Below are 23378 nucleotides of genomic sequence, written 5' to 3'. Positions count from 1 at the left end.
ATGACAGTGCAGGTGCAGCTGTGATTGAAGCCGAGTTTAATGAACTGTTTGGTGAATCAGAGACTGATTCAGACTTTGAAGGATTTTAAGACTTTTTAAAGTCTCATATTGTTCTAAGTTACTTGTTTTAAATATCCATTTACTGATTTTAAATATTGACTGTAATTTTGAAGGTGAATACATATTTGTTTAGTTATTATTATAACAACAACAAGTTTTTCATTAGATAACATTAAAATAATTCTAGCAAAACTTTGAGTGTTTCTTGTGACGCCAGCTTTTAAAATATAGCAGGGGTTGAAAAACTTTGGCTCCCAGCCCATAAAGGTAAGCCACTGGCGGGTGGGGGCGTTTTGTTTACTTGGAGCCTCTGTAGGCACAGAGCCCCTCAGCTCCCAGTGGCCGCGGTTTGCCGTTCCCAGCCAATGGGAGCTGCAGGAAGTGGCGCCACTTCCCACAGTTCCCATTGGCTGGGAACGGCAAACTATGGCCACTGGGAGCTGCGGGGCGCCATGCCTGTGAACGCTCCAGGTAAACAAAACATCCAGGCCCGCTAGCGGCTTACCCTAACGGGCCAGAAGCCAAAGTTTGCCAACCCCTGAAATATAGGGTTGGCTTATGAAAGGGTCGGCTTATGAAAGGGTCATACAGTTTTTGCTATTTTTACCTATCCATCTTGGGGGGTCGGCTTATAAACAAATGGGCTAAGGAACGAGTATATACGGTAGGTCAAATTAGTGCCTTAATCAACAGGACAGTGTCCCTTTACGATTTTTACTACTTAGAAACCATTGTCAGTTCAGTGTTCCTCTCTTTGAAATCTTTCCAACACCCAAGGTCTTTACAAAGCTTTCAGTGGCAATCACAGATTCACTTCACAAATCCATTCATCGTGTTTTCTATACCTGAACTACTGGTTAATTGCAGCAGACACACCACAAGCATGCAGTCACCTCCACTTAGTGAACAATGGAGACAATGGGATTTATGTAGTTCCTTGAGGAAGAGTTTATGTCAAATCATTTCACAAACACATTCCCCATCTGTGGAATTCTTTGCAGGTTTATACAGCAGAGCTCCCTATTATGGCCTTTTAATTCCAATATATCAATTTGTTCTTTAAATCAGAAAATATTCAAGGGTCAGACACTACAGCAGCCTTATTCTACTATAATCATTATAGGTTTATACATAAGCATTAAATCTCAAGAAGGATAACCTGTTAAGTGTCAATTTAATGAAACAAGAGACTGCACTGTTTCAAAAAACAACTGGTAAACTGGTTCAGATCCAAACAGACTAGAGAGCAACACATCATACTACTCACCAATTGTGTAATCAAATAAAACACACAGAAAAAAAGGAATCATAAATAATCATGACAAGAGTTTGTCTTAGATAGAAACTAGAATTTTCTTGTTTGCAAAACAAGTTAGTTTCCAGTAAACGTTTGTAAATAATAAAATGAATTTAATGCAACCTTTTTCCTCTGCACCCCCCATCTGGCAGTTTCATGCTGACACTAGTCAATTTCACAAGGGACAGTAGTGTTTGGCTGACAGCTACTACACTGGGAATGGTGCAGGTAAATGGGGAAAATACTAACATATTTGCCTGTATAGTACAGAGAAACCTGGTGTTAAAGTTTAAAGACGACCCTCATTAATAGTCCATTTTACAGTGTTAAATTACCTGTACTAAATTACCATCTCTCCAATCAAAGTAACCAAATATTTGTCCCAGATGTAGTATAAATTTTTCCTAGGAGAATAGCTGAATGACTTAGGACTGTGATTTACATAGTTCATTGTTCATAGTTCACAGTAGATCAGTGGTTCTCAAATTGTGGGTCCGGACCCCAAAGTGGGTCGTGACCCATTTTAATGGGGTCGCCAGGGCTGGCGTTAGATTTGCTGGGGCCCAGGACTGCAACCCAACCCCTACTCCCCAGGGCCGAAGCCCAAGGGCTTCAGCACAGGGCAGCGGAGCTCGAGCCCCCTCCCGCCCAAGGTCATGTAGTAATTTTTGTTGTCAGAAGGGGGTCACGGTGCAATGGAGTTTGAGAACCCCTGCAGTAGATCATTATAATAAGCTATAAATTTTTTCCTTCACTAATGGCTAGGGCTAATGGAAGACAGATGAACATTTTGACTTTATATATTTAAGCATATTTTCACTAGGAATTTGTATTTTAAATATTAAATTATATTAGTTTAATAAAGAATACAATAATATTTCACATCAAATAAATTTAATCTTTTATGGGATTTCCTTTCGCTTTTCAAGCAACATTCTCATCCAGCTTTATGAAAAGATCACTCCTTTGAGATTATTTTAGTCAGCCCTTAAGAGGTTACTTATTTAAATTTATTGGCGGGAAGAAGCAATATTCCCTGAATTTTTCCAGGTAAAAAGTATTAAGAACAAAAAGACTTAACTATGTCATCAGCAAAAAGCAAACAAACAACAAAACAGAAAAACCCCAAACAAACAAAACACAACTCTACAATATACAAGGTCATCAACTAAAGAAATATCCAATCTGTATCATGCAGTTTAAGGGACATTATGGGAAACAACAGGTAGTGTGTAACTTTTATAGGATTATGTGGGTCTATAGACCTGCACAGACATTTTGCAGAGCTCACAATCTAAATTCTCTCAGGTTTGGCAAACTCACACAGACTATGTATTTTTTAGGATTTTGGAATCAACTGGCAGAAACTGGTATGTTCATAGCTGAGTCATCATCTTTTCTTATCAGGACAAGAGCAAATAGAATATGAGAATATTTCTGCACAGATTCAGAGCAAGATATCATTCTACCTCAATTCTAAATATTATTTTCACCACCCATTGACATTAGAGGTGTTCTCGATGTCTTCTAACTAGTCCAACAGGAACTCCTCCACTGTTATAACATTAGGATCCCATTGGCTGTGAGTCTCTGAATTTAAGATATGCCAAATATGGGTACTTTGTTTATTTTTAGAAAATCTGATTGGGCCTACCTTTATGTTAATAACCTGAAGCCTGAGCTTCCACCTCTATAAAATAAGAATAATGATACTGACTTCCTTTTTAATGTTCGTTGAGATCTACTGATGAAACACGTTATATAAAAGTTAGGTATTATTATCAGCCTCAGGTTTTCCTTAAACAACCTCTCTACAATGACGTAAAAACATTTTATCAAAGGATTCTAAATACTGTAATAAATTCTTAAATCAAATCAATGAGGCATACTGTTCATCTGACAATTGTTCAAAGAAAAAGGCAGACGAACAAAAAGTTAAATCTACCTGTAACATTTCAGGAGATCCCTGGTCATATTTGACACTAACAACTCAGGAGTTCCAAATCCAACTGACCAGCACCCAATTCTTTGGAACCCAATCAAAATAACAAAATAAATAAATAAATCCTTCCATAGATTGATGTTTCTGATCCTATACCAAATAAACAAACAATTACTATAGCCATTGTTCAAAATGAGAGTTCAAAAAGGGTATATACAACCAGTGTTTGTGTCTGGCATTTAAAAGAAAAACAATAATGGCTTTTCCAGTTAATATTTCCTTTCTCTTTCCCCAGGAAGATATGTCCCCTAATTCCTGCCTCTTTCTTATAGTGCATTAAGCAATGACACTGGTTAAAAAGTCTACATTTAGCACAGAAGAACACAAAGTGACAGCAATATCTCAGATATCCCTGTGTAGTAACTGTGTAAAATACTGATTTTTAAACTGGTGACTCTGGTAGCTCATGCATGGCCTCTAGCCCCACCATTTAACTCTGGCAATCTCTGCATTTACAGCATGTTTTTTCTATATTTAGTGGTAACCCATTCTACCCTGTCAGTCCCTGTCTGGAGTCTTCACATCACATCATGCAAAAGATGACAAAGGGTAATTTGTCCATGAGAAAACTGTTATGCCATTCTAGAGGTTGAAATACAACTAAAGTGTTTTGAAATTAAAAATAGGGAGTCTTTGCACAATGAAATCATCTTAGGTTTTCACTAAGGGTTTTACTGTATATGCTCTCTGCTACTGATCTCTTTATAGTCAATTGGGCAATTAATAACTTTCAAGTTCTATATTTCATCAGTAGAACTGTTTGAAAAAGGCATGTGTCAGTTCATCTAATACAGCAACCATCAATGGTATTTAGTTTAATATAAAATAAATATTTACATCTTATCCATGGAGAGATGTTAAAGACACTAGTTGCATTACCAATACATTACGAACGTGAACAGCTGCATTACTTTTTGGCTGGAACAAAACCTACATATCCAGGAAATGGATTTTAATACCACATTTGAAACCCTCTTTATTAATAGTATATTTTTGATCTGATGCTAGACAACACACAGTTATAAGTCTGTTCTATTATTTCTGCAAAAATCTGAGGGTATTGGACTGAAATCACAACTTTCTAAATCACAATTAAAAACAAAGTCATTTTGCCATCAGATTTTTTTCATGACACTTGAAATGAAATCCAAAGGAGTCTACGGCAGAAAACGAATGCCTTAAGACATTATACTGACCAAAAGCCCTTGCTCTCCTTCCCACCCACAAAAAAATTATTAAACAACTATATTCTTTCAACAGGAAAAATCAGGCTCCACTTTATAATTGTATGCAATCTCTTCAGATAAAAGGAAGATAATATCCATCAGTCTTGTCACACAAAAAGTATAAAAGAGATAAGGAACATACGATGGGCAGAGATATTGCTTCTTTTTCCCCTTTCCTTTCTTTGAAGATTTCTCTTTGGAATAGGCTTCTTCAACCCATAAAGACAACAAAACAAAAAAGAGAATTTCCAGTAAGAACTTCATCTTGAGGGCATAAGTCTCAGAAGTACAGCTGATCTATGGTAGATAAGAAAAAAGGGCTATATTAGTGGGCTTAATTATGGAAAATGGGACTATCTACATATAGGAAGTAAACAAATATATTTCATTCACACACAAGGATCACAGAAAACTCAGCTCAACAAATTATCTCGAGAGAGAGGTGCTCCTAGGCTACAAATGAGATATAGTGTTTGTTTTAAGTATCCTCCCAATATTTACGTACATGGATAGACTGTATGATAGTTAGGAGATACACAATAAATTGATATAAACATATTTTTGTTGCTGTGTTTTGGAGGAATACATTTAAACTCTCTAAAGGAAGCCCTAACTCAAGAGGCCTGTGAATTCTCACCTGACATGGGTAGACTTCCCCCTCTAAAAACCCACCATATTCACCCAGAGATATTTATATGCCAGAGCATGCTCCACAATATGCCAAGTATTGAGATCATAAGAATTTCATATTTCATTTTAAACCACTGTGTTCAACAAATTTACCATTAATAGACAAGACACAAAGTTAGGGACTCATACTGTAACCTTAATGCACCCAAGTAGTCCCATTAATCTAAATTTTAAGCGTGAATAAAAATTGCACGTGTAGGCTCTTACATGGGATTGTATATTTGAATAGCTTTCAAATACAATACATTAGACAACAAAGAATATACCACACGTATTACAGAAATTACAGATTATAATGAACATGGTAATTATCAAGGGTGACCAATAACCTACAGAATACTATGCTTTCCTCTGCATTTTGTGTCCTAACTACCACAAGTAGCTTTTCCATCCTTTTCTCCCTAGAGCAACAGAAGCACTTTATAGATTTTTTTTTCTTTTTTAGAAACAGTAGTTGCATCTCTCTCTCCCTTGGAAGCAGCAGGATATTTATATTCCTTTTAACATCAGCAACAGAAGGAGCTTCTTGTCCACCCTCCAAAAGCAACAACAGAAGGGGCTTCTTATGCCCTAAGCAAACAGCAGCAGGGGCTCCTTGCCAAATTACAAGATATGGGACTCTCCATCTCCTTCCCAAGCAACAGCTGCAGAGCTCTGATACCTCTGCAGCTGCAGGAGCAGTCTCTTGACTCTCAGCCCCAGCAGCAGCAGGAGGATGAGGGATAGCTTACTACCATCACTCATACACAGCATCCAGGGACTTCCTGTCCTCTCTCCCAGTTAGAAAACTGTCCTCCCCTCAAAGAAAGCAGCATTAATACACGATAGTAATAATAAATAATAATCATTTATATAGGATCTTTCATTGGAGGCTCCTGAAGAGCTTTACAAAATGCACATAAAAGGATCCTTACATGCTAACTATGGCATCGAGTCCCAGTAAACTACCTCCCCCCGCACCCCACACCATTCTCCAATCACAGCAACAGTGACTCTCTACTCCTCCCCCAGCCAAGCAGAGCAACAGGGGGTTCCCCATGGCCTCCTTCTCCAACCACAGGAAGCTCTCTGGGGCTGGGGCTCCCTTCAGCTGTGGGTCTTGTACATAGGTGCTGGAACTAGGGATGCGGGGGGGGGGAGTACCCCCTGGCTTGAAGTGGTTTCCATTATATCCAGGGTTTCCAGTTTGATTCATTGGCTCTCAGCACCCTCACTGTACAAATTGTTCCAGCGCCCCTGGTCTTGTACACTGCTAGCGGCAGGTTATTTGCACTAAACTCACCACCAACCCAGCGACAACAGGGGCTCCCCGGGCCCTCCATTCTCCAGCAGCAGCCACCCCACCTGCAACAGCAGCGCGAGCGACGCCCCGCCGGCCTCTGCCAGCCCAGCCCTGGGGCTCCCCGTCCTCCGCCTCCCGCGCGCAGCATCCCCGTCTCCCTGCTCCCCACGGCCGCGAGCAGCGGCGTCTCCACCAGCTGCCCAGTGCCGGCCGAGGGACTGAAGGCGCTTCGCGAGGAGACAAGCGCGCCCAGTGCCCAGGGGCCCCGGAGACAGGGACTCACTGGGCCAACGGGGATGATGGAGCATCTCCTCCACCGCCCCCCGCGCCCGGGCCAACGTAGCACGCACGCAGCCCCACGGCCCACCCTGCCAACACCCGGTACATACCACAGGGCGCCCCCCACCGCCGGAGCGCAGGACGCCGCAGCCCCCGATTCCCCCCACCCCTTTCCTAGAGCCGCAGGGGGCTCGGGAACCAGCAGCGCGCCATGGCAGAGCCGCGACGGACCGAGCACCTCCTCCAGCAGCCGTGGCAAAATGAACCCTGCCTCTAAATGCGCCCTGTCCCCTACTGAGCATGTGCAAAATGCTCCCCCCCCCCTCCCCACTTCACCCCCGTGAGCATGTGCACAGCGCCTGTGCGCCCTGGAGAAGTGGAGCCCTTTGCCCTCAGTTTCCCCGAGTGCTCGTTTCCCCTAGGGAATGCGGGGCGGGAGCGGTATAGTTAGGAGCGGAGAGGGAAGGGGATAAGGACGCATATTTGCTCTTTCCTGTGAGCATCACCGCTCGAATTCCGGCAGGGGAAAAAACAGGGGATCAGGGGGTAAAACGCGAGGCTCGCTCTTCCCCCCGCCCCAACCAGATCCCCTGCTCTTGTGGGCATCCCTGAGTGCTCAGATATAGAGGAGAGTGGACACCCACTGTGAGACATGAGGGCTACAGGAGGGCAGAATTCCCAGCAGAAGTCAGGTAGTGAGGTGAAACACTGGTTCGGGATATGGGGCTGGGAGTAAGGATCCAAGGGGGTTCCAAAGTAAACGGAAAAGGGCAATTAACAGGCACTGGAAATAGAAACTACACAAAAGTAGAGAAAATGGAATAGGAATGGACAGTAAATACCATTTTAAAAATAGGGGGAAAGGGGGAAGTGATATAGTTTAAAAATAAAAAAACATGGAGAGGGATAAAAAGAAAAATTAAAATAAGCAAGAGCAGTAATATAGTACAATTTTAGTAAATAAATAAGGAGAAATAATCTTGAACTACAAGATATATGTCACCACCCTGCTCATTCTGCTGGCATGTTTGCCCATTCTTTTTGTCATTTTTTGTTTTAGATTATGTGAACAAATCACAGAGACTATATCCTCCTATGTGTTTGTAAAGTGCCTAGCACAGATGGTTCCAGTTCCAGTTGGGACACTACCATAATGCAGATAAAAATTATAATGATAAATTCTTGTTGGAGGAGCTTTGGACATTAGACAGCATGACAGAGCATACCATTTAAACCGGTATAATTCCCCTGAAAAAAAGCAAGGATTTCTGTTTCAAAGATCATTGTAATTTTGCATCTCTCGCCGATACTGTAACTTTTATTTTATAAAATCTTTTCTAATTATTACATAAATTAGTTGTATTATAAATCAAGAGTGAATAGAAAGGGACATCATTTATAAAAAAAAAAGGAAGGCCCCAATCCTGCTGAAACATACACACACACACACACACACAGCACTTTAACCATATAAGTAGTTCCAATGAAGTGCATAAATACTTGCAAAATTGGGGCATTAAGGCCAAATTATGGAAACACATACAGGAGTAAGTTTAGTCATCTAAGTAGACTCAGCATAGAACAAGTCCACTCGTCCATTAGCATCATGGTCCTTAGCAGGGCACCTTTCCACTACCATTCCTGGTTGCAGGGCATATTCTCAATATTATGTAATATTCCTCAAAGTGTGCCCATCCTCAACTCTTCATCCATGGTTTACAGAATGACATATTCTGAGGATTGCCTCATGCCACTCAGAATGTTCCTTGCAAGGGACCATGGATGCTAGTGGAAGGGCAAGCACATTCTGCTGAGCATATGCTTTAGAATGTGTCTTGCTATAAGAGATGAGAATGTATTGATGGGCACATTCTGAGGGGTGTCATATCCCTCAGACATGCTGTGCTATGAGGCATGGGTGCTAGTGGAGGGTGAGCACATTCAAAAGGGTATTCCACACACACCAGAATGTGCCCTGTGGTAATGGAAGTGAGTGTGGGTACGCTCTGGTGATTTTTCCTTTGCTGCTATATATCAAATGCTTGCGGTACTTTCTAATATTTGCTCTGTACCCATCAGAATTTTACCAACATCTCCACAACCTCATTCAGCAACACATGTCAAAACTCAAATGAATTGGTCTTTGCATGTGTCTCCTTGACATGCAGCCCTGCCAGCACAGGGAAGAAAAGAAAACACAACAAAGTGGTTCAAATCAGATCAATTTTATCTTCAAAACACCACAAATTCTTCTCACAATGGAAAGAAACAACTTGGATAAGTCAGTCTATTCAACCAGAACCCATGTGCTGTTTAAGATTGTAGATGTTACAGAGTAGGCAAAGAAATTTTTGTTTCAGTGAGAGTACAAGAATTCAAAACAATCTGTAGGACTCAAGTCAGTTCTACATATAATATTATAAATTTAATTTTAAAATAGTACATAAGGAAATCCAATAGATTTATTTTTAAATTCAGGGTAAGGTTAGCACAAAAGTTATCTATTTTCCTTCTCACTTAGGTGCTGTAAGTCTGCACGATTTCTTCCCTGTCTAAACAATAATACAAACTATCATACCTGAAGTATATTTTGTTAACATGGTGAATGATCAGACTTTTTATAAGACCTACAATTCTATTTGCTTAAATTATGGAATCTGTCTTAGACACCTAGCAGGATCATTCTCATCTAAAACTACTGTACCAAAATAAATGTTGATAGATCTAAGTACATGACTCATTCTTCCATGACCATAACTCTATTCGACCAAGCCCCACTAGTCACACATGCCTAATAGGTCTTTCAGCCTTGAACCCTATAAGATGGTTACATAATACAGCTGGTCAGACTTTTTTTAATTAAAAAACATTTTAGATAAAAAGCGGACAAAAAAGGTAGCAAATATCAGCTGAATATTTTGTTTGTTCTTTATAAAACATGTCCCCTCCAAATTTTATGGAGTTTTGAGGAACTACATGCAAACTGCAGATTTGCTCATGTATGCAAATTAAATTAGGGGTGATTAATGTAATTAATGTATAAACATTTGTAAAACTCCAGACACAGTGCTGCTGAATGGTATTATGGTATTTGTGCTCCACTGTTCACTGACACTTGAGGAAGTACAAAAGATCATCCAAAATTTACAGACTGGACATGGAGACAGGAGTAATGGTCTCAAGTTGCAGTGGGGGAGGTTTAGATTGGATATTAGGAAAAACTTTTTCACTAAGAGGGTGGTGAAACACTGGAATGCTTACCTAGGGAGGTGGTAGAATCTCCTTCCTTAGAGGTTTTTAAGGTCAGGCTTGACAAAGCCCTGGCTGGGATGATTTAACTGGGAATTGGTCCTGCTTCGAGCAGGGGGTTGGACTAGATGACCTTCTGGGGTCCCTTCCAACCCTGATATTCTATGATTCTATGATTCTATGCTGGCATTCCTCCTGAGCCACTCAAAGGTGCCTCTGAACCAGTGAGCATCAGCCTATATCAACTGTTCTTAAAAGTGTGGGCATCAGGCAAAATAGCAGAAGAATGGAAAGACAGCATCTCTGTAAAAGAACAAGGGATCTCATACAAAGTGTGGCAACTACAGGCCGATCTCCTTGATATTGGTTCCTTGAAAAGTTTTCATTCACATTCTCCTTGGTAGGATGCAGTCCCTCGTTAACAGACATCATCCTCCACAGCAATTATATTTAACTGTTGGGCAGCTGACAATGAACGCTGTCCTTACCCTCCAGCTTCTAGCAGAGCTGCACTGAGAATTTAACCGCCTGCTTCACAAGGCATATAATCAACATGAAACAGCTTTTTGTTTTCAGTCAGCAGGTCAGCTCTTTGGCTAGTACTTAAAGGAATTGGTGTTCCAGACGTTCTGCTAAACCTGATGCATGATCTTCACACTGGTCCTGGTGCAAGGGTGTGCATTGATTCATGGCTTTCATAGCATTTCTACACAACCTCAGGTGTGTGGCAGACATGCATTCTTGCCCCAGCACTATTCTGTTAAGCTATCAAGTGGATATTAGTACTTAGCGTGCCACACCACAGAATCACGGTTGGTCAAGATGTGTTCACCGTCCAAGACTATGCCAATGATGCCTTGCTTGTAGAGAAGTCAGAGAATTTCAGCCTCATCCTCCAAGGCGCTGCTCACAATATGAAGTTGAAAATCATAGTCCAAAATCTCAGAGCTGGGCCAGCAGTAAACCCCAGTGAAGACAGGGTCAAGTAACAGGAAGAGCTGTGATGAGTTTATCTACCTAGGTGGTAAGCAGTGTTCAGATGTTCACCGCAAACCCAATGTTCTTCGATGAATAAATCTCACATCCTGCATGAAATCCAGGTGTGGCTTAAGGACTTAAAAATGTGTTTGGCTGAGACAAAGTTCAGGATCTATTAAACCTGTGTACTACCTGTATTGCTCTCTGAGTCAGAAACCTGGACCCTCTTACTTGCAGACTTGGAGTGGCTAGAGACATTCCATGTACACTGTCAGCACCAAATACTGAACATAAAATGGTTTGACCAGGGGTGAGAACACTTACCGGTACAGGGTGGGGGGAGGGGGGGAGGGGACTCCAGCCCCCAGAAGGGGCAGGGCCTCGGGCGGAAGGGGCGGGGCTGGGGGGGTCAGCATCCCCCAGCCAGCCCTTCCATGCCGCATGGCCCATGCTGTCCGGGGCTCCCGTGTTGATTTAAAGGGCCAGGGCTCCAGACGCTGCTGCTGCAGTAACTGGGTATGGGCCGGTGCGGGTTCTTACTAGTATGCAGTACTGGCCTATACCGACTCATTTTCACCCCTGGGTTTGACTTTGTGCGAAAGGTCATAATCTCTCACAGGTCTGGCCTTCTTTCAATCACTCATTATATTCAGAAGCAGTGTTGCCTGCTTTTTAGCCATGTTGCCAAAATGAACAAAAACACCCCAGCATACCATGGTCTCACACTCTCCCTTGACATGTGAAGGGCTGAATACCATGACCCTACCTGTGGAGATTTGGGGATTACAGGATTGAGCCAAGTGTAGGAAGTGCCCTAACAATGCTTACCGCAAAACCATCAACCATGGTCAATGTGGCTGGCGCAACTGTCTGCAGTAGACTATGCATGTTTGATGCTCCACAGTTCCATCTTCTTGGTGCTAATTAATTAAATAACTTGCATGGTTGTCAAAACTAATAGAGTGTGCTCTGGTTATAACAGACATTCATATTACTAAGAGTTTCCCTTTTTATTTGCTGGAGCTAGGACATGTGTCTTCTCAGGTGTCTTGGAGTACTTGAGGGCCCCTCAGTGATGTTTAGCTTTCCAATATAAAAGAAGGGTCCCTAGCCTCTGTTTGCCAGAAGCTGGGAATGGGCAACACGGAATGGATCACTTGATGATTACTTGTTCCACTCATTCCCTCCAAAGCACCTGGCATTGACCACTGTCAGAAGACAGGATACTGGGCTAGATGGATCATTAGTCTGACCCACTATGGCTGTTCTTATGTTCTAAGGTAATCAGACAGATGGCCTACCATGGGTTCCTCCCAGCCTTATTGGTTTTATGGTTTCAAGCTGGAAACCTCTTCAAATATTTTTATATGTGGTTTTATATTATCCCTTTCTGTTGAGTTGTCTTTGCTTGTCTCCAAATTCAGATTGTTGTTGTGCTGAAGAAAATTGATAGAATTCTTCCTTGAAGATTTTCCCTCCCAGATTTGTACTGATAAAAATCCACTGCAGCAATGTCCATTTAAAAGTTGTGAAAAGCAGAGTACAGTACGAGATCTTCCTATAAGGATCATTTAGTATGGGAAGTAGAGATGAATTAGGCTTAAATATCCATATGTCAAAATAATTAGGTACATGTAAACATTTGTATCCAATGTGCTGTGAGGTCATTCCCAAAGAAATTTAGAATCTAAACCTGCACCTCTGTTATCACTAAAAGAAAAGGAGTACTTGTGGCACCTTAGAGACTAACCAATTTATTAGAGCATAAGCTTTCGTGAGCTACAGCTCACTTCCTCAGATGCATATCGTGGAAACTGCAGCAGGCTTTATATATACACAGAGAATATGAAACAATACCTACTCCCACCCCACTGTCCTGCTGGTAATAGCTTATCTAAAGTGATCATCAGGTGGGCCATTTCCAGCACAAATCCAGGTTTTCTCACCCTCCACCCCCCCACACAAATTCACTCTCCTGCTGGTGATAGCCCATCCAAAGTGACAACTCTTTACACAATGTGCATGACAATCAAGTTGGGCTATTTCCTGCACAAATCCAGGTTTTCTCACATCCCCCCCACCCCCATACACACACAAACTCACTCTCCTGCTGGTAGTAGCTCATCCAAACTGACCACTCTTCAAGTTTAAATCCAAGTTAAACCAGAACATCTGGGGGGGGGGGGTAGGAAAAAACAAGAGGAAACAGGCTACCTTGCATAATGACTTAGCCACTCCAAGTCTCTATTTAAGCCTAAATTAATAGTATCCAATTTGCAAATGAATTCCAATTCAGCAGTTTCTCGCTGGAGTCTGGATTTGAAGTTTTTTTGTTTTAAGATAGCGACCTTCATGTCTGTGATTGCGTGACCAGAGAGATTGAAGTGTTCTCCGACTGGTTTATGAATGTTATAATTCTTGACATCTGATTTGTGTCCATTTATTCTTTTACGTAGAGACTGTCCAGTTTGACCAATGTACATGGCAGAGGGGCATTGCTGGCACATGATGGCATATATCACATTGGTGGATGTGCAGGTGAACGAGCCTCTGATAGTGTGGCTGATGTTATTACTGACTTCAATAGGAGCAACGCCTTACAGAGGTTCTGACTTACAAATCAGTCTACGTAAATGTTTACGTTAATTGTTTCTTTCACTATATGAATAAGTACTGAATGTGTTCTTAAGAAGGTTGCCAAAGTGCAGCTTTATAAATTCCTAAAAGGATTTATTCAGCATGAGAAGCTTATTCCAGGACAAAAAATGTATTTGCTTGCCCACAACTCTTGTCTTTATGTTGGAACATTTTACTAGTGACACTGAACTGGCTTTAAACTCTGTGTATAAACATAGCATCCAGGATCAATATGATACAATTAAAAAATTAAACAGATTGTACACTACCATATTATAATGGAATTCATTGATGTAGTTAAGATTAAAAATGTTTTTTATGGATATTGCCTTTCAGTTGTTCATGCTCATTTTCCACTTAAAGGAAAAAAAATTTAAAAGTTTCAGCAAAATCCATCATGCCATTATTTGGCTAAAACCCACAAAAAAAACAAGCATAACCAAAATAAATGCATGTAATGTGTATATATGCATTCACATGCACACTTGCACAAGATAAGTAAACACCTGTCCTCATTTTCTTTCCTTAAAGTGTAAATAGAAAAGAAGAGACATGCTCTGCATCAGAAGCCAAACCCTGGGAGAAAGCATTTCATTTCCAGGAACATATAATATTAATAACCATGGGAAATAAATTTTTGCTTTCAGAAATTATAAATACATAACTCTAACTGACATCAGTGGGAGTTATAAGGGCGTATATGAGTGCAGAATTGAGCCCATTGGAAAACAAAGCTCAAAAGGTTCCCCCTTGCTCGCTGTAATGCATGCATTCTGTCTAGTTACAACACCAAAGTGTCTTACCTTAACTGCTCTTTTCTGAAATGCTTCTTGATTTGTACACAGTCTGCACAGCTGTCAGCTACCTGCTAGACATATGATGCCACAGGCCCTTAGGGTGAAACTTAAAATCCACAAGATGCTCATTTTCAGTTGCCGGAACACTCTGAGGGCATTGTCAATGTATGTAGAAGGAACAGAGCCTATCTAGACCCAATGAGTGATGCCAACCAGCACTATAATGCTGAAACCCTATAGTTTATCATATGTCTGCCAGCTAAGTAATCCTAACCAAGGGAATTTTTTTTCCCAAGACAACCATTATTATGGTAGAACATTGGCACAATAGGCATGAGCTGATTTCAGTCCTTCTGGGCAACTGTGCTATAACGAATTTTAGAAAATGTTTCTTTAGCCAACCCTAGCAATTCCCTTCCACAAAAAAGTGATATCACCACTAGCATAAACTCAATTTCTAGGCAAAATGTCCTTGTTTCCATTTCACAGCAACAAATAGCTGTTTTATTTGTCCCCGTTTGTGATGGTATTGGCTGCCATAGATCTATAGAGCCAGCTACTATATGAGCCTCATTTATTTAGGACCAAATTCTGGGAGCTTTATCTATGTAAAGACTTTAGAATTTGGCTCTTAGACAATTTATACATGTCCTCTTCTTCAGATGTAATCTAATAAGAACCAAAAAATCAGAAACCGTCAGAAGTAACTGTTCATTGCTTCACTTTATTATGGTGACTACAGGCATAGCAACAGAACCAGCTTCATTTGATTGATTGCCAGTCATCATTTTGGCCGTGAACTTGGTTTGGAAATGAATCTATCAACCAGTTACTACGCTGTGTGTGAGAAATCTAAAGAATTCTGCATGTGGAGTAAGAAAGCTAAATTAAAAAACTACCTTCTGGATTCAAGAAAGCACTCAAGCACATGTTTAATTTTAAGTATACGCTCAAATTCTCTGTTGAATCAGGATATTTTATTATAGGTGTTTTAGTCAAAAACGAGTGCTGCCAAAACAAGACAAAAACACACTCAGGTGAATTTTGCCCAACCAATTACAGGGGAAAGAATTTTGCCAGCTTTTTTTTTTTTTAAGCATTAAAGACATTTTTCATATTTGAATTTCAAAAATATTTAGTGAATTCCATGATTTTTAATTTTGCTGTAAATATTCATGGAAATGCAGTTTGTCATGCAGGGTACTGGACTAGATGACCCCTCGAGGTCCTTTCCAGACTTCCGATTCTATGATCATTTTCCTCCTTGTCATACAGACAAGTTGGAGAAGCAGCTCCTCCAAGTCTCCTCTCAGTCAGTTTTCATAATCTTTGTGAAAATGTTTTCACAAAGAAAAAAAATCACATTACAGTACATCAGTGCATTCCATCAACTTGTTAATCTACATAATCATAGCAGTAGTGTAGGTTTCCATAACTACTTTGTTTCGATGTGGCAGGAAGCCTTGCGTGCCCCCATGATTCCAATAGTTGTGCTGGTGGGATCTTAACTCCTGATAGGTCACCCATACCAGACAGGTTGTAAGGTAGGAACCAGACTTAATGCAGTCCACTGATCCTCTGGTAGGGGCTTGGGAGTGAGCTAATGACTTCTGTAAAAAACAAAGCCTGCATTCTGCAAGGTATGAAATTAATAAGCATTTATGTTATTTCACCTAACAATTTCTGAACATCATCTCATAAGGATGACCTATTTCTACGACAACCATTTCTATAATCATTGTTTCATAATCCAAATGACCTAACATTTATAATACAAACAAATCTAACAGAAAAAGTTCAAGGAGTCCTGGCAAGAGTTTGTGACATATCAAGCACATAGTTAGACAAGGAAAATAGTAAGATTAAAATTATGTATAAAGACACTAGGGATTTTAGTATTTTTTATCATTCAGCATTAAAGAACACACTGACCTTTCACTATGTGCTTAGAATAACTTTTTTTCTCGCTAATACATTTTCTTTTTCTCTTGGAATAGTTGTGAAATGTATGTGCTAATGGATCTGACATCAAATGCTGCTAGAAAAGAGGGAGATTTATTTTTGCCCTTGAAAACAATCTGGTTATTAAAGATATGCTTTATTCTCTGCAAGACATATCAGCATTTTAGTATATTTTTGTAAAGTAATTTAGGCCCAAATGTTTAAGCACATGAGTAATCTCACTGACTTCAACAGGACTGCTAATAGAAATTATAGATGAGGGAATCATAGACCAGTTAAGCTTAATTTTGGTACCCAGAAAGATAATGGAGAAAATAATCAATCAATTTGTAAGCACCTAGAAGATAATAAGGTGATAAGTAACAGTCAGCATGGATTTGTCAAGAACAAATCATGTCAAATGAACCTTATATCCTTCTTTGATAGAGTAAAAAGCCTTGTGGGAAGTAACAGATGTGAGATATCTCAATTTTAATAAGGATTTTTATGCTGTCTCACATGACCGTCTCATAAACAAACTAGGAAATATAGCCTAGATGAACCTAGTATAAGGTGGGTGCATAACCGTTTGGAAAACCATACACAGAGAATATTTCTGAATGGTTCATTGTCAAACTGGAAGGGTATATCAAGTGAGGTCCCACAGGGATTTGTCCTGGTTCTAGACAATATCTTCATAAATGATTTGGATAATGGCATAAAGAATATTGCTTGCAGACAATACCTAGGTTGGAGATGTTGAAAGCGCTTTGGAGGACAGGATTAGGATTCAAAATGATTTTGTTAAACTGCAGAATGAATAGGATGAAATTCAATAAGGACAAATGCAAAGTATTACACCTAGGATGGACTAATTCACTGCATAAATACAAGATGGGAAATGACTGCCAAGGAAGGAGTACTGCAGAAAAGATCTGAGGGTTATAGTGGATCACAAATTAAATATAAATCAACAATGTACTACTATTGCAGAAAAAGTGAACATCATTCTGGGATGTATTATCAGGAAAGTTGTAAGCAAGACACAAGTAATTCATCCAGTCTGCTCAGCACTGACATGTCCAGTTCTGGGCACCATACTTCAGGGAAAATGGGGACAAATTTGAGAAAGTTCAGAGAAGAACAACAACAAAAATACTAAAGGTATAGACAACACAAACTATTAGGAAAGACTAAAAAAAATGGGTTTGTTTAGTCTGTAGAAGAGAAGACTGAGGAAGGGACATGATAACCATCTTCAAATATTTAATAGGTTGTTATAAAGAGGAGGAGGATCTGTTGTTCTCCTTATCCACTGAGGATGGGACAAGAATTAATGGGCTGAAATTGCAACAAGAGAGATTTAGGTTAGACATTAGAAAAAACTTCCTAACTGTAAGTGTAATTAAGCACTAGAACAAATTACCGAGGGAGGCTCTGGAATCTCGGTCATTGGAGGTTTTTAAAAACAGGTTAGACAAATACCTGTCAGGAATGGTCTAAATAATACGTAGTCCTGCCTCAGTTCAGGGGATTGGACTAGATGGCAGTGAAGGTCCCTTCCAATCCTATAGTTCTATGATTCTATGAGCTTAAAATTAAATGTATGTTTAAGTGCTTTGTTGGATTAGGGCCTAGGTTTTATTTCATTGCTTATAGATTAAATACTGTTCTGCATGTAGAAGTCAAAGGGAGTTTTCTACTCTGGGCAGCTGTAGGACTGGGGCTTTGGTTTGCTTAGCCAAACCAACTGTGTGCTATATGCGGTGTAGTTGTAGCCGAGTCCACCCCAGGATATGAGAGAGACAAGGTGGGTGAGGTAATATCTTTATTGGACTAACTTCTGTTGGTGAGAGAGACAAGCTGTTGAGCCACACAGAGCTCTTCTTCAGGTCTTGGAAAGGTATTCCCAGTGTCAGAGCAAAATGCAAGGTGGAACAGATTGTTTAGCATAAGTAATTAGCACATATCATAAGGGACCATTCAAGGTATAATGGCCTGGTAACACCTCTGCAGTGATAGGACAAAAAGAGGGGGTAAGTGGGTTACAGACAGTTGTAATAAGCTATAAATCCAATGTCTCTGTTCACTCCATGATTTTTAGTATAAGTTGGTCCAATAAAAGATATTACCTCACCCAACTTGTCTCTCTAATTGTGTGCTATGTCAAAGTACAGTAGAACCTCAGTGTTCCAAACACCTTCTAGTTGTTCTTTCAAAAGTTTACAACTGAACATTGACTTAATACAGCTTTTAAAGTTGACTATCTAGACAAAAAATGCTGCTTTTAACCATCTTAATTTAAATGAAACAAGCACAAACAGTTTCTTTACCTTGTCAATTTTTTTTTAAACTTTCCTTTTTTTTAGTAGTTTACATTTAACACAGTACTGTACTGTATTTGCCTTTTTTTTCTTTTGTCTCTGCTGCTGCCTGATTGTGTACTTCTATTTCCAAATTAGGTATGCGCTTGACTGGTCTGTTCATAACTCTGGTGTTCGTAACTCTGAGGTTCTACTGTATCATACTTTGTTTTTCTGCAGTTTGTGCAATTGAAATAGATTTCACATGATGTACCAGTCAATTAAGTAGTTACTGAAGATTGTCAAATTAGTGCATTGTGTTTTAATACATTAGTCATGTTTAATGAAATTTCTTTGTTAGTACAGATATACGAAAATCTTGCTTACCAAAAGAGAAAATAAAGTCATATATAGCACATAATATTTTCTTATTTTTATACCCTGGTGAAAATCTACAGTAAAATAATATATAATAGTCCCAATAAGACAGTACATATTCTGCAAGTGAAAAAAAAAGTGAAGGTGTTTGGTAAGACAACTATAGTGTAAAGTTAAAACGGGTGCACATTATATGCAGTGCATTCAATGGCCTATTCTCCGCTAAATGTAAGGGTAACTAACTTCCATTAACTTTAATGGTAATTGAAGATGCAGATCAAAGCAACTCAATGGATCTTTAAGTCAGTTGCTAGATGAATCACCCAGAAAATGAAAAATCTGTTCTCTTTTCCATCTCAGTGCCTGTTGCATCTAGTGAAATTAAGATAAGGTTTTTGATTCAGTTGTTTATTTTAGTAAGAGCATAGAAATGAACGGATGTACTTTCCTTTAAGAACTATTTCTTATGGCCCCTTGATCTATAGCTTTTTAAAGCTCGAAGCCCTTAACAAAGAATATCTTTGGCAGTATAAAAGGCTTTTTGTTTTTAACTTTTGTTTTCTCGTCTTTTAAAGCAAAGCAGCTTTAGTTAGCTGTCATTTAACTATTTTTTAAGTTAAAAGAGCAGCAATTGGGTTAATCTACTAGGTGGTAGAGGGGTTTGGTGTGTGGGAGGGGATGCAGGCTGGGGATGGGAGTTGGGGTGTGGGAGGGGATGCAGTCTCTGGGTTGGGAGTGTGCACTCTGGGGTGGGGCCAGAAGTGAGGGGTTTGGAGTGCAGGAGGGGGCTCTGGGGTGGGGCATAGGGTTGGGGCATAGGAGGGGATGTGGGGTGCGGATTCTGGGTGGTGCTGACCTCAGGCAGTTCCCAGGAAGCTGCCGGTATCTCCCTCTGTCTCCTAGTGGAGGCATGGCCAGGTGGCTCTGCCTGCTGCCCCTACCTGCAGGTGCTGCCCCGCAGCTCCCATTGGCTGGGAATCATGGCCAAATGGGAGCTGCGTAGTCGGCTGTGGGGTGGGGGCACTGTGCGGAGCAGCCATGGCCATCCCTAAGCTGAGGAGCCAGAGGGAGATGCCAGCAGCTTTCTGGGAGCCATGCGGAGCCGGGCAGGCACCCTGCCTACCCTGCTGCCAGTGGCCAAATGAACTTTTAACAGCCCAGTCAGTGGTGCTGACCGGAGCTGCCAGGGTCCCTTTTTGACCAGATGTTCCAGTCAAAAACCAGATGCCTGGCAACCCTAAACAAGGGGTGGGACCATATATCCTCTTATAGTAATCTTGCCCATTGAGAAGAACTTGAAAGCATATAGTGAAAAATGTAGTTCAAAATGAAACTATTGTCTAATATTTTACTTTTAGTTCCACTAAAATTAGTATTAAAGTTATGTTTAACTGTTCACCTGGCCCATAAATGGTTATGTCCCTCACAATTTGTAAGACAACGGTCACTCACTTGGCAGCAAGCTCAGTCTTTATTATGGGTTTAAATCTGCTCCATTGAAGTCAATGGAAGTTCATTTTCCATTGACTTTAGTGGGAATTAGACCAGAGCCTATGATTTTAAACAAATCCAGATACTAGGCCAAAATCTGTGTTCAGTTACGGTGGTGTAAATTAAAAGTAACTCTCTTTGAAGTCATAGAATTAAGCAAAGTACTGAAGGCAGACATTGGGTCACTGTGGTTGTGTGATTATATATTGATTTATATAGCACTTCTTTAAAACCTCAATATATGATGTTCCAGCCAAGCTACACTTAGCACAGGAACACAATGTGCAGAGCAAAGGCGGCTTTAAATCTGATCCTGGATCCAGCATCTGACATAATTCAGAGCAGCCTTAGGGCGAATATAATGTACACTCAGTTGCTCAAAGCCCCAAGGAGCCTTGTCAGCTTCTGAGAACAGGCAAAACACAGCAGCACTCCAACCATGCCTCTTATGCTAGATGCTGTGAGGGGCGAGTGAGGGTAAAGCCATTATATCTGTTCTATCCCACACGGGATTCCCCTGCAGTTGGGGGATGGGAAGGGAGGAGAAGTAGGAGGAACATAGTACCTACTTTGTCTCAGTATAGAAATGTCTGCCTAGTGTTTAATGTTTGTGTTCCTCTATGCATTTAAATAAACCACATTACACCACAACATTTGACTTGCAGTTGGCTAATGCAGGAGACAGTTTCAAGGGCAGGAACAATAAGCTGTTTAAGAAATTGCCATTATTTAAAAACTAAACACAGTTCTTTATTTATAAGGATGGCAGAGAAAAAACATGGCAATGGCGATGATGTTCATCAGCTGCCTCTGAATCAGCCCAGTCTACTTTTCAAAAATGAAAAGAAGGTCCAGTATCTGGTTAAAAAAAATCCTCTCCTGCCCAAATACTTTCTTGTCTTGTTTATGAGTCCTGAGTTCAGGGCATATCAGGGATCGATCATAAAGTGTCAGTGAATAAGAACTGTGAAGAGCAGAAACACCAAACCATCCCCGTTGGGCAGGGGAGAGTAATGTCATTCCCCCATCCTTCATTCCCATTCCAGATGAGATAACTGAATCAGAGAGAGAGAGTCACTTAGGAAATTTGCACCAGATATTTAGAATATTCTATAGTGATAAGGACTTTTTACATGCAAATAGAGATAGATTTTGCTTTTGTCTTCTACAATTGGCAGTATGCAAAGACAGGAATAGTAAAAAACATTAAAGAAATTTCTGTTGTTTGGAAAGTAGGCATGATTTCCTATAATTGAAAAGCAGGGTGGGGCAGGTCTTGAGCCAATGGAGAATATACTCTGTGCTGCAGTCCTTGACTAATCCTGTAATCCAATATCTGGAAATTGAAACTAGACAAATTAGGACTGGAAATAAGATATACATTTTTAACAGTGAGAGTAATTAACCATTAGAACAATTTGCCAAGGGTTGTGGTGGATTCTTCATCACTGAAGAAAGATTGGACGTTTTTCTAAACAGAATCATTTTTGGGAAATTCTATGGCCTGTGGCATACAGGAGGTCAGATTACATGTCAGAAAGGTCCCTACTGGCCTTGGAATCTATTAATCCTTCCATTGACCAAAGCAAAAATACCAAGTGATGTAATGCTTTTTACACAGCATGGTATCATGAATTAGTTCTTTCTGCAACCCTTGAAATTGTAAGTCTTCCTATAATAATGTGAATCCAGTTCTAATAAAGAAACTGCTTTCAAGACCAATTATCAGCTAAAGTGTCTTTTCTCAAGTAGAGAATCTTCCATAGATTATAAATAAAAGTATAACTGTTTTTATGGTGCGTTATTCTCCACCCACAGAATACAGGCAATTCCCACTGATGTCATAGAATTGTAGAAGTGTAGGTCTGGAAGGGACCTCAAGAAGTGTTCTAGTCAGTTTCCCCATTCTGAGGCAGGATTAAGTATGCCTAGAACACCCCATTCAGTGGGAGTTACTTGTATTCATTGGTGGGACAATCACTACAAGTACATCTTGGAGGACATGTCCTTTTTCATCATCTTTCATTCAGTCTGTCCAAGACATGCTCTCTCTCTCTCTGTGCATGTATGACTTCTAAGACAACAACGTAGAAGCTGCAGGCAGTTGTCTATGTGGACTCGACTCCCCACAGTTGGCAAAGCAATGTACTCTCTGTTCACATTCAATTCTGTTCAATCGCTGACAACATAAAATATGGTCCCATGTCCATCATACAGGCCATGAACTCTGAGCTGGGTAAGGAAAAGTTCAGCTCCTGAGCATTCTGAGCTCCACAGGGGTAAGATATGGAATTTCAGAGGCTTACATTGCCAAATTTTAGATAAATGGAAAAGTAGGATCTGACTAATGGGTTTTGCAGGCAAGTAATACAGGTATTTATATGGGTCACAGATTGTTTAAAATGCCTCCAGGGAGCTCTTTCTTGTTATTTTTCAAAGCCCCATGATGATTTAATAAAGTGAATGGAATATCAGTATCTTATTTGCTTTTGCTCAATACACTGTTTAGCAGCTTGGTAAACCCAAAGGGGTATGAAATTGCAGATTAACTCAAATTTTTCCCAACAAGAAAATTTAGCAACAATAGTTTAGTAATTCTTGTCAAGACACCCATGTGTATCATTGCTATTAGACTAACACATGTCTTCAGACAGTTGTCATCATACTGATAAGATATGTCATCAGCCTACAACATGGGAGTTTAAAGTTACTCGTGTAACCGGATTCTTCTGGCTACACTGCTGAATATCATTCCATAGAAATCAGTC

At 40.2% G+C, this 23378-nt stretch overlaps 1 protein-coding gene and 1 long non-coding RNA gene across 7 annotated transcripts in view; one reads left to right on the top strand and one right to left on the bottom strand.

Moving 5' to 3' along the window:
• The window catches only part of GLRB (glycine receptor beta), a 74697-nt gene extending 67584 nt beyond the window's left edge, over positions 1-7113 (bottom strand). For 3 of the 6 annotated variants that reach the window (XR_014711370.1, XM_084626723.1, XM_084626724.1), the window contains exons 1-2: positions 6947-7070; positions 4728-4882 (exon numbers count right to left, since the gene is read on the bottom strand). Coding sequence is in view for 5 of the 6 variants with exons in the window: in XM_084626723.1 (XP_084482849.1) it covers positions 4728-4849 (122 nt within the window). In the remaining variant the exon portion in view is untranslated. Of the gene's footprint in view, positions 1-4727; positions 4883-6557; positions 6576-6619; positions 6832-6946 lie in introns of those variants that run through there. The other 3 variants (XM_084626720.1, XM_084626721.1, XM_084626722.1) reach the window with 3 other exon arrangements.
• The window catches only part of LOC311519791, a 52610-nt gene extending 38747 nt beyond the window's left edge, over positions 1-13863 (top strand). The window contains exon 3 of the long non-coding RNA XR_014711371.1: positions 13520-13863. This is a non-coding gene — a long non-coding RNA (uncharacterized lncRNA). The remainder of the gene's footprint in view (positions 1-13519) is intronic.
• Positions 13864-23378: the final 9515 nt, after the last annotated feature.

This window comes from Lepidochelys olivacea (assembly GCF_965140295.1).
Source record: "Lepidochelys olivacea isolate rLepOli2 genome assembly, chromosome: 4".
Lineage (NCBI taxonomy): Eukaryota > Metazoa > Chordata > Testudines > Cheloniidae > Lepidochelys > Lepidochelys olivacea.
The sequence above is the reverse complement of the archived record's forward strand: the minus strand, read 5'-3'. Positions and strand labels throughout refer to the sequence as shown.